At 31.1% G+C, this 12,996-nt stretch overlaps 1 protein-coding gene across 1 annotated transcript in view; it reads left to right on the top strand.

The window, feature by feature from the left end:
• The window catches only part of LOC124367721, a 420,242-nt gene that overhangs the window by 394,224 nt on the left and 13,022 nt on the right, over positions 1-12,996 (top strand). Inside the window, exons 2-6 of the mRNA XM_046824798.1 lie at positions 1,029-1,210; positions 1,932-2,068; positions 2,961-3,161; positions 6,466-6,809; positions 8,290-8,509. Coding sequence (XP_046680754.1) covers positions 1,039-1,210; positions 1,932-2,068; positions 2,961-3,161; positions 6,466-6,809; positions 8,290-8,509 — 1,074 coding nt within the window. The 5' untranslated portion in view covers positions 1,029-1,038. The remainder of the gene's footprint in view (positions 1-1,028; positions 1,211-1,931; positions 2,069-2,960; positions 3,162-6,465; positions 6,810-8,289; positions 8,510-12,996) is intronic.

The raw sequence follows: 12,996 nt of genomic DNA, 5'->3' as shown, positions 1-12,996 counted from the left end.
TATTTTTATTCACAATTACTCATTAATAGCTTTAAAAACAATTGGACCACAAAGCAGATATTAATATTCTTTGTAAACTTAACCACAGCATTCTTTGGATTGTTATTTATGGTTTAGGTGGAATTACGAGCTATGAATAAATTAATAATAAAAAAGATCTTCCCCCATTTACTGATATTTCATAATGTTGTTTCTTCTTCTCCTATCGCCATTATTATTGGTCTTTAGTTAGAACTCATTGCTTCTTCGTTCAGTAAAATTTCGTGGCTTGTCTCCTTCGGTTCCTTATTAATAATTAGTTTTTGAAATATATTATGCTTAGAATTAACTTTCATTTTTTATATTCTGTCTGATTGATATATACCAACAAGTAAGAAATTATTAGTTAATTTTAATGTAAATTGTAGTTATATTTTTAGTTAGTTATTCACCCGAGGAAGAGATTACACTGCAGATCTTGAAAAGTTATGAATTGATTGCGTATGACTGTGTAATGGAAAATGTTCAAGACTGTCCTATTTCCTTCCCCCATTGGTATTGCGTCACATTCATAATCAAAGACTCCTTATAAAACACTAAATCGTGTTTTGCATTGTATATCTCGTAATAAGTATTTAAATGCCCAAATATGATATAATTAAACATCTTTTCACAATATTTAATAAATAACACAGGTTATTCAATACCCACGTCTCAAGATTCTGGGCATATAAATAATATAGGGGTTATATGCTCGGCGATACATCTTGCGAAAAATGGTCTGTTATCGATTTCATAAAGAAAATATATTTTTTTTTCAAAAACATTTAAAAGGAATATGCATAAATTAGAGTCCTTCTTTTTGCAATATAAAACATACTTTACTCGACTGAAAATCATTATCACCTGTTGTATACAAGATAATTTGTATCAACCATAAGTATAAACCTGCCTCTATTCCAACAAAATTATCATAATCCCGATTTCCACAACTTCCTCTATCGTTTCATCGCCGATTGTTACTAACACTTCCATCACCCATGTTGCAGACTGAAAGGCATGACTTGGCTGCAGCTGCTTATGATCTGGCTAGCCGCCGTGATAGCATCCCCGCCTTCCTGCAGAGTGTCCGAGTTCTTCTGCGACACAGGGCAGTGTGTGGCTCTCGACCGTTACTGCGACGGTGTGGATGACTGCCCCGACAAATCCGACGAACCTCGATACTGCTCACGTAGGTCTTATGCAGCATAAGTCAGTTGTACTCAATGATTTTAAAAATAAGTAATGTTTCAATAATGAAATAAGTCAGTACTTCGAAGAAAATTTTAATTTTGTTGTACGAAATATTATTGCTTGCACATGGTTAACTCTTAATAATCACCTTATTTTTTTCATAAATATATGACACTTCCTCATAATCGTTGAAAACAATTTATTGAAAGCTTATTTTTAAATATATTACAATTATTACATAAGATGTTATAATTTTCTCATATATCACGTACAATATATAAAGTTTTATGTTTTTATAATCACATTAAAAACCTTTTACCTTATTATTTACCTTATTTGTATAAAAATAATACGTTATCTTTCACGAGCTTACAAAATAATATAATTTCATACAATTAGTTGCGTATTTACATTTTTTGTTATTTTATTTGTTGTTTTTCTTGTTTCTTGTTTTCTTCATTTATATTATGCTTCCTGAAGATGTGGGTATTAAATCCCACGAAATATATAGAAGCCTTATAATCTTTGTTTTTTCATTTCAATAAGTGAAATAGTATATATACTGTATATATATATATATATATATATATATATATATATATATATATATATATATATATATATAAAATCATTAATGTATTTGATCTCGTAGTATATAAAAAAACTTAAGTTTTCAATTTTTTTATTGATGTAACCAAAGATAAACCTTCGTATTACAGCGTGCAACAGGACGTACTACGGGGACGTAGGGAGGACGTACGAGCTGGAGATCCGCCGCCCGAGAGAGGACAGACTACCTTTTTTGTGTCACCTCAACTTCACTGCTGGTGGAGGAGAATTTGGAGACTTAGTTCAGGTACACTATTTACTTTGAAACTCAATTAAATTGCTAAATTTAATTTTACTAGAAATCTACTTATTAGTATGTATTTTACCATAGTTTTGGTTTTGTTGCGGACAATACTTATCTCATGGGTGTAGTGAATACACCTTCAATCTTAAATTAAACTAATGGAATTAAAAAGTATATTTTCCTTTAGTTAAGTAATTGCAATAAGTATACACGAAATTGCAGTACAGTAATACTAACAATATTTCTATCAGATAAATGTATAAAGATTATGATTAGAAAAATTTTAATATTGTTTTGAATTTTAAAAATCAATGTACTAAAATTGAATTGGTAACAATAATACCAGGACTTTTTAGATCTGAGTCTCCTCAAGCAACTGTGCTGAAGACAGGACATCCTCAAGTATTTTTAATCTTAGACTATGGCGATTCTTTCCTCTCTCTAGTATTGGGTATTAGAACCTATCCTGAACTCTGTTATTAGAGGACTGAAAAGACTAAGTACGATAATAACAACATACTCTGTTACATAACCTAGCTATGGTGGGCAGAATTGATCAAATGTGTATGTTGAGTTAAGCATCGAGACACATATACCACAAACTGAAGTATAATGTAAGTGACGGGTTATATTGCCTCATTGAACGCTCAACAGCACACCTGATTAGGCAGGAGAAAATACCTTTTGTTATAGGTGTTTCAGATATTGAAACTATGCAAAGAGTTCATTTTGCGCTTATTGGTCGCAGACCTTTTTAGGGTCTCTTCAGACGAACATGACTCCAGTTTGCAGAAATCAATTCCAGATGCTACAATAAGAGAAAGGGGAACAGGAGCTTAACTCAACATACACATACTCTAAAACCCGTCATTGTATATGTGCCTGTATGTTGTAGTTGACGTTTGACACGTTCACGGTGGGAAAGTTCGTGTCTTTTACGTCGGAGGGCTGCCCAGACGGACATATGTCAATCAGAGAAACGGAGCGGCCTGACACTGAGGGCCAGTGGTGTGGAAGCGCCTGGGGCTACACTGTCTATTACAGCGAGGGTCGCTCCCTAAATCTGACCCTACTGCTGGACAAACTCTCAGAGCAGGTATTTATATATCAAGCATACATTGTATGGCCCAGACAAAAGTAACAAAATTTCCTTTAATTCAGTTAATTACTGCTTGTGTGTAGATGAATCTATGTACATGCCAAAAACCTATTTTAAAACCGTAATATCCTATCTAAAACTTTTCAAATTATACTGGTTATAGAGCTCTAAAAAGGCACCAGGTCAAAAATTTCCCAAAAACACAAACGCCACAGAATAAAAATTATAAAATATATCATCATTCCTTTATTATATTGGAATTATTTTTTCACTAAAATATCATTTGGATTACATACTGTATACACAATATTAGTAGTAATTATATTAGGTTGCTTGATTCCTAAATAACCATGCATTCTATGAGTAATCGTTTATAATTTTCCAGAAAACGACATTTTTTACAATTGTGGTATTGTCTCTCGGTTATATCTGTGCAAGATAAGTCCTTTTTAACAGATCCTAAAAACTTGTTACTTAGTCTTCTCTTTGATTAAGTAAGAATACTACTCATTTAGAAAACAAAATGTAAAGTGACTGGCCTTCCATCCGTTACGTTTTGTCGGTGAAGTTCACCTTTACTATTACTGTATATGGAGGAAGTGATTAAGTTTTACATGAATCCCAAGAAGAGAAAGAATAAATTCAAACTTTACAATAAACTAGAAGCGGAACTCAATAAATATCAAAAAATAGTAAACTAATGTGAAAATTAAATATTAAAAGAGTAGTGTGTGTGTATAGAATTTATCCAGATTTTCCCAAATAAATTTTTACATTCATAAAATAAATCATTTTAATCTTCATGCTAACGAAATTTTGAAAAAAAAACTATTTTCCTATAAATTAATGACAACTGGACTACAATCTTTCAAAAAACTATGTTTTTCTTCTTTAATCTATGTATTTTATCAGCATATGCATTAAACACGAAAACCTATGTTAATGTCATACTATATATCATTATATTTCTTTGGAATTAAAACTGGATGATTAGGTTTATATCACAATTTACCTAATTTTGAACGCGGTGTATATTAAAAACTTTAGTAATGTGTTCATAGTAATGAGTATTTTCATAACAAACCTTTTTATACAATTTTTATCATTAATTTGTATGTACCTGAAGCTAATATTACACCGATAAGAAAACTCTTTTGAACCTATAATTGCCTACCTGCCTCTCCTTTCTTTAAACTAGGACTGGTTTAATTTCATTAGGTGATATGTCAATAATTCTGCCAAATGCAGCGGTCTTTGAGATAGCAGGATTCAGTAAACTAAGCAGTATTCTGTTTCAATGCTACTTGACACATCGGTTTCAAAGGTACAAAGAAAATATTTAAGGGAATATAGTCTATACATGTACGATATTATATAGATAGACTAATATATACTTTAAAGTTCTACGTACACGTATTTACTTAATCGAGACAAAAAAGCAATCTAAGCTACAGAAATGGATATTCCTTAGTCTAGAGCTAGATTATAAGAGCTAGAATTAAAATCTTTTTTACCAAAGTAGGTTGACGAGACCTAGGAATAGATTTTCTTAATAGAAAAAAAACAATCCGAACTCGGCCACAAAGCGAGTTTTTGAAATAGTCTTTTTCTAATTATTTAATTCAAAAATGCTCTTACAAGATCAAAATCTGCAATAGGAGTTAGTTGGAATTTCATTGAACCTCTAATAATCTTCACTACGATTACAAAAATAATATACAGCTGGTGTATGACTAATTATGTTAGAAAAATATTAGAGTGCTGCATTAATTACTATAGTTGGTTTTAATAAATACGATACGAAACTTTATTTTTTAAAATCCCAATTACTTCTTACTTTCCCTGAAAGCTCTTTTACACAGAAAGACACAGTAGGAAAAGAAACAATAATGAAAAGGCTCCATTAGCACTATTTCATTATATTCAATACAGTACGAAAATAAAAGGTTGATTATTTATAAATGGCTAAGGAACTATGTCAGCATAAATTAGACATTGACATAGATGGCAGGAAAATGTTTTCATAACAAATACATTCATTTCTCCATAACTTACTGCTTATTCAAACGCCTAATCTAATAACGTTTCCAATAAAGCCGAATATCACGTGTCAAAGCCACAAAGAGGATGAGATAAAGCTTGTATTGAATCAAGTTGTAATCAATAATCTGCGAAAGCCAAGTTATACATTATTTTGGTAGAATGAGTTCTCTTTGAACTCCTATAAATCAATAAGTCCCAAAGTTAATTAAAGTTTGTTAAACACCATGACAAATATATTATTATTTTAGTATTAAAAAGTTTAATATTTTAACATCAGCAAAATTTTATCAAGACTTTAAAGTAGAATAGTGTGTAAGATAACTATATAAATATATAAAATGAAATTAAGCTGTTATTGTAAGTAATTTTCTTACTATTCTACTTAAGTATGTATTTCTCAGATTTTAAAACATTTATTACTTTATCTTTTGTCACTATTTTTATGCTGGTATACTTAGTACTATATTATAATTAAATTCATACTGTTTTTTTATACTTTGATAAATTTAAAACTTATTTTATTAAAATTTTACACGTAACATGAAAAACATTAGATTTCTCTGGTTTTCCATATGCCTATTGACCATTTAAGTTTTATATTTATATATAAAGATTATTGAGTTGCTACTGAAAACAAATACATCGAACATTATGAACATATTAATTGTGTAATTGGTAACTCTATATACATGTAGATATAGTTATCGTTGGTTCCTTATTTTACTTTGCATTTGCATTTTATACCTGCAATTAAACAATGAATATGTTCATAATGTTCGATTTATTTGTTTTCAGTACCAACTCAATAATTTTTATATATGATAGTTGTATATTTATATACTATTTATGTTCTTCGTTTTATGTTGTATATTATCGTATTTATAATGATATGGAATGCTATAAACACTTAAATTATGGGTTCCTATTACATTATATCTTTTTGTTGGCATTGCTAGGACACAATATCTATAATCAGGATTTATTTTTCATGGGAATTATAAACCTGCCGTCATTTGTTTTTACAATGTTAAAAGATGCATTACCTTGTAGAAAATTTCAATTTAATAAAAAAATATTTATATTTTTGATGTTGTATAGTATTCTCCATTTTGTGCAGTAATATGTAAAAAAACATGTGCGAAACTTAATTACTAATTTCGAAACTGTGGGACTAGTAAATATCTTCTTTCATTGTTTCGAAGTTCCTCATCAACTATTGCTATCTTTCGGTAAACTATGAAAGATCATTTTTCTTCAGGGTATAGGTTATAACTTCGACTTCAAGTTGGCCTACAAGTTTCTCAAGCGAGAGGAGGCACACCTGAGGTACGGTAACAGCACGGCGGTCAGCTACCGTGGAGAGCTGCTGCCAGGGACGTACTGTGACCGGGTTCTGGAGGGGTGTGACCGCCGTCCGTGCCGCATCCAGAGTCCCAACTACCCAGGAGTGTACCCCAGGAACGTGACCTGCTACTACCGCGTGGAGCAGCGGCAGGCACCCCGGGGCAATCACGTCCTGCTAGCAGTTCGTCAGCGCAACAGCCACAAGATACACATCAAGGATCAGATCGTTAAATACGATCGGAGTCAGAGAGTGTTAAGGTACATATGTTAGCACGTAAACTTATGTCCTAGTTATTAGGTTTACACTGTCCTTTTTATAAGTAACGTAAAAGTTTACCGTTTCACACAGTAAAGAAAAGTTGCTTAGCAAAAATATTTACGATATATTTCCGTCTCATTTATGAGAGCCTTATTGATTCAGTATATTTGGTGATCAAATATATGTCATATACTTAGGCGAGTTAAAGGAGAGGAGTATTCTCGTGATTGCATTATGCCAAACAAACCAAGGACCGGATATGACCATACAGCTTCTGTGTCACCTGTTGCTTGTATGTAATTTCAGGCTATAATCAAAATTGAAAATAACTTAAACATAGAAGATAACGTGAAATCGTCTCAAGTATAGAAACAAAGAATTGTAATTAATACATCTCTATATTTAAAAATCAATAAGATGGTTTTTTATGAACAACAACCAGGTTAGAATAAAGTTACTAATAATGTATTACTATTACTTTTGCAAAGTTTGCAATTTTTAAGTATATAAGTTTTATATAGTGTTGACATTAAAAGTTGAAATTTTGTATCATACGAGGAAAAATTATTCCATCATATTTGGTTGACATAATTGACCTTGTTGTTCATTCTAAAAAAACCAGCTTATTGATTTTTAAATATTGAGTTGTAGTAATTAAAATTCTTGTGAGGTCCAATTTGAATGTCATAAAATGTGTGTTGTATATTTATCATATTTGAACCCAAGTTGAACACCTTTACACAGTAATTCAAATATTTATAGTATAGCTAGATCTTACTCAGCTATGTTTTATTTCCATATAAATGATTAAGCATAATTATTATAACAGTTTTGATAGTTAATCCTATAATTTACTTTTTATAAATATAGTTCGACATCGTAATATGTCTATCATAGAGAATTATATTGTAATTATGCTGATTTAGAAAGATCAATGTTTATTATTTACTGCCTATAATTAGGCTACATACTTTACACGAAATGTACCAAATTTTTTTTATAATCTTCTATTACATTGGGATAAGAACATTAGCGTGAACGATCACACTCGGATTAGAATTGACAGGAAAAGTTGTATATTGCTGGATTTGTTTTAAAAAGTTTACTACGTGTACAAAAATAACGAAATTCAAAATTATAACACCTCATATTATCTATAAAAATTTCTATTACGTTAGAACAACTTTGTTCCATATACATTGAAATAAACTGCTTCGTTACAAGGTTGCACTTATTTATTTATATTTATATGCTATATATTTATCAGCTAAACGTAAACAAACAAATTAAAATTGAAATACGTCTATATATTGCGTGTATTTTTATATCTTTTATATGACTATTAAAATGAGGACACCAACAGGAGCTTTTATTTTTTTATCTATAAATAGACATTTATGAGCTAAGAATCTAATATATTATACTTCATTAATCTTAAAATTATGGTTTACTGTAATCACACTAACTTTTCCCTTACAGGGTGTGGGACCAGTGTAATGTCGTACAGGACTACCTGACAGTCTACGACGGTCCTTCCACCCTTGACCCGGTGTTGGTGCGGCTCTGCGGAGGTGACGTAGTTCCGGACATCATCAGTAGCGGCCCCAATATGTTACTGGAGTTCCATACCTCACCGTACGACAACCCATTCCATCCCGTACCTCTCAGCTACCTTCCTGGGTTTGAGCTAGAGGTCCAGGTAATTACAGATTAGAAATAATACAAAATACAACTAATAGTGAAATCAAATTAAAATATACTTTTAATTTTAAAATAAAATGTTTTATATCAGAGGCTTTGCCATACTTATTTCTTTACGGTGATGTCTTACTAAATACTGCAGAGATAAATGATGAAGACAGGAAGATATTTCAATCTCCCTTCAGAACTATTGGACTTTATGATCAAAGAGAAATATTTTTGGTCCTTGAAGTCTGAAAGTAAAACAGTTTTCATGAGTACCAACAAAATACACATATTTATCTACAACTTCCTATAACATTTTATTGTTTTCTATTTCAAAAATACTTAAACTATTTTAAGTACTTAGTGGTTGAATACTCACTAAAAGGCAACATTCATTAAAGCAAGTGCGATGCAGAAGAATTATATAGTCGTATGATAAGTTTTAAGTCGAAATTATACGTTTTAACTTTGTATAATATAATATATAACAATACGTTTTATAATATATTTATAATATTACAATGTTCATTTTTAAGAGGCTTAAATATAAATAAATGTATAATGCCATGATTGAGTTGCCTCGTTTTCACTATAAGGATATTTACAAAATCGGAATGTGAGACCTACAGTACTTAATGATTGTTTCGTTTGCTCAGTTTAACCTTCTTCCTGGCAAAATTATTACGGATACCTCGTTAACGTTTACACTGTAGAGCAAATTTAAAAAAACATATACATACGCAGTTAAGACAAGTATTCTTTGGCCAAACACTTATTACTTCCAGCTATTGTAATCTAGTTCCATTCTTAGAGATTTCCGGTTATGTAATATAATTTCAAGTTTAGAGAGTATTAAGGCAAAATATACATGCGTAGATCTAAATAGTTTACAATGGTCAAAGGCGTACTCTCATGGTCAACGCCGTTTATTTCCAGTGTAGGGAATTTCCAGTAACTGTATTCCTTTGATTTCATGTACATGTTCACATATTCCAAGGAGCTTTTTTACGTTCCTGCAGTTGCGTATGAATTTCAAAACATATTCCAAAATACGTTGTAAGGTCCGCCATGCTTTTAAACAAAAACATGGTTTTCTAGGTGTTTAAAATCTTAGTAAACCACTATTGCAGGTATATGTCTTATACAAATGATATACTTTTCCTTTATAAATCATGAGACATATCTCTTTTGAAGACATATTTCTGTAACATTGTAAATTTGGGGAATTTGCCTTTTCAAATACAACGATTACCTTAATATTCCATATTATTTATTTTATAAATAAAAGTGTTTGAAAATATGTCTTATAGTTATTTTGAATCTCTTTCTTTGATTGTAGTGTACCTTCTAATTTTACTGTTCGAATTAAATCTAGTTAGAGAAAAAACAAATTGAATATTCCACAGTTATTTAACATGTAATAACCAGTCTTATATTTAATATTGGTTTTATTATTTCGATTTTAAATACATGGGCACTCAAGTTAATAGTTCTAAATGTTAAGTTACGTAATATAAATTAATAATATACATTTATAACAATATAGCAGTAAAAATTGGCGAGAAATTAGTTTTAAGCATGTTTTATTCACTTCAGTTATAAGGGAAGACAATCTATTGTAATATAAGTCTGAGTCTCGTGACAGACTTTCAAACACTTCAGTTCTTTTGTCATTTATCATTTCACTTTTATTCAAAGAACCTCTGTTAAGTGTGTTCCTGGCAGTAATCAAATTTGGCGGTTGTTGGTTAAATTTCATTGTGTCTTCAGTTACTAATTCACATTGAAATGTGTCAGAATGAATAAACATAGTAAAAGCAAGTAACAAATAATTTCGATAAAAACCTTTTTCAGAGGAATTTATTATTTCTTAAGTAAAATTTTATGTTGTATATTTTCTACTTTTATACTGTAAATATGAAGCCATATACTAATGTAAAGAGTATACATAACAATAATTTTTACAAAACTACAAAATTATAAATGTGCGCTTTGTCTAAACCCCCCCCCCCCCACAACAAGAAGGCTTAATTTCACAACATTATCTCTATATTCCTGTATTCATTTGAAAAGATCTAAAATTCTAAATGATCGCTCTGAGCATGGTGATAAATAATAATAAATAGTGTACCGTATTCGAGGTTCATTTTTGGAGAACTTTTAATTGAATTCTTGGAAAACTGAATTTCCAGGACAATGTATCCCATTGAAAAACAGTTCCTATCCACAGTAAAATTCCTTTAAAATAGGATATTTTGGTTTAGAAATATTTCTCAAGTAAGATATAAATATTAAAAAAACGATAAATTCGTTACTTAACTAAAGTATCTAAGCTCTCATACTTAAATAAATGTCATGCAAGAAGTCTAAATACTTACGCCGACTCTGGAAAGAAGTCATTACACTCTAATTAATTAACAATCCATATAGAGTAACAGGTACATCTACCACCTTGCTATACCTCAATATAGTTGGCAGGTCAGCTGATGTTTAGAGGGCCGGCGTAATTAGCTCACCTAGTATTACGAACAACTGGGTGAAGATAACCGAGTAAACAATAGTGCACTGCGCCCTCAATATTTAGAAAGAAAAACGGGTACTACAAATGCTCGCTAATAAAGATGTCAAAGTTTAATCCGCATCAAGCTATCATTAAGTTTTCTTATTATGAAAGAGAAAAGGCAGCCTAAATTCCAGTTATGCATACTATTGAGAAGTTTCTAAACATCAAAATTAAAATTAAGTTTGATAATAAGACCCAACTAGTGTTGAAGACGATGGCGAAAATAAAACTCCTAAATAGTTCTACATAACAGCAAACAAAGTTGAAGTATAAGTAAAAAAATAATTATTATAAATCCAGGGACAGTGCCAATTAAAAGGAATTTAAGATTGATAAAAATGCACGAAATAGTTTCTAATGTAGTAATAGGTTGCTGTAGAGGAAAAAAGAACTACTTTTTGCAAAAAAACATGCGTGAAACAATGTCCAAAATAATATTGGGCAATGGGTACGTCTAAGAGAATTTAGCGCTATTGAGAATAGAGCTCATCATCAGACCAAAATAAATGACATTAATTACTATTTTATTGAAATGGATGCAAAAAAACATAGTCCAGTGAAGAAAAATATTATTTTTAATATAACCGGCGGAGTTTCGTGGTGAGAGACGTTTTTCTGCTTTTATAAGAGATGAAGTGGTAACAGTAATGAACAAGAAAATCAAAATCAGTTGGAACCGATGAAAAATTATACAGTCTGTGAGGCCGTATGCTATTGACCACATAATACATTAACATGAAACGTAGGCTAGTGTGGCTGTTTCTTCAGGACTGAAAGTAAAGTTTTTTACGCCCTCGACCGAAAGTAGCAGTTCCAAAAGTGTGTCTAACAGGGCCATCTCGATGGTATTAGATATTTATAGGATAATCGAAAAAGTAGTTGGTCAACAGATTGTAAATTACGTAGAAATAAAACGCATTTTATCACCTAAAATCTGGTTTTAGAAAAGCCCATAGCACGTGTTCTGCCTTTGCACGCGATTTGCTTTGTACAAAATATAAAGAGAAATGTTTTTCAATTGTAATACTGGAATACTCGTTAGCCTTTAACATGATAGATTATGAACTATTGCTGTTGATGATGAGTTTTAATGGATGTGTTGAAATTGTTATCGGATCGGTGAAATCCTATTTGTGTAATAGATAACAGGTGACGAAATTGGGAGATACGACATCGGGTGCGAAAAAGGAGAGAGGTTATTAGAGTATCATTTCTCTGTCCTTCGCTCTACATCCTGCACAATTCCGTTTTCATTATTTTGTGCAGAACTGTTTAGTAAATTATTAAGCAGTTGAATCACAGCTGCGCTTTTCTTACGATCCTGGCAATATCGATGAGAAAATTTCTCTCACAAACTCTGATCTTGAGAAAATCACCCGATGTTCTTATGACAATGACCTCAAAAAACCAAATATTCAAATGCACTGTGTGTAATATTACTCCAAACAACTTAGTTGAGTCCACTAGTTATATAGGTGTGAACTTCACTCTTTGTGGAAAAATTCTGGCTGTGTATGGGAGCGTGAAAACTCTTGATGACATGCTGAACAGAGACCTCAGTCCAGAAGTTTCCTTGAAGAATTTAACTTTTAGGAGAGTAAGATTAGTTGCACGTTCTTTGTTCGGTATAATCAAGCGCCGTTGTTATTGGTTCTTCTTAGATCCTAGTATTAAATAAAGTTATACCTCCTGCTATTGTACTAGGTCCGGACACGCATCGCAAGGATGTGTTCCTATACATTTTCCCTACTAGAAGATTGTCCCTACATTCCCCTTATTGAATAACTCTTATTAGTAGAGATTAAAACTTTCTTGACTAATGTCATTTCATTTTGTAACAAATACTGAAATTGTGTTTTTCTAGGTATATTGGTAATATAGTTTGGAATTTCTCACCATTAATATGGTATGTGCTTATTTACAACGTCTTTAATTTC

The sequence above is a fragment of the Homalodisca vitripennis genome, chromosome 8, assembly GCF_021130785.1.
Source record: "Homalodisca vitripennis isolate AUS2020 chromosome 8, UT_GWSS_2.1, whole genome shotgun sequence".
NCBI lineage: Eukaryota > Metazoa > Arthropoda > Insecta > Hemiptera > Cicadellidae > Homalodisca > Homalodisca vitripennis.
This window is presented reverse-complemented; position numbering and strand designations above follow the sequence as displayed.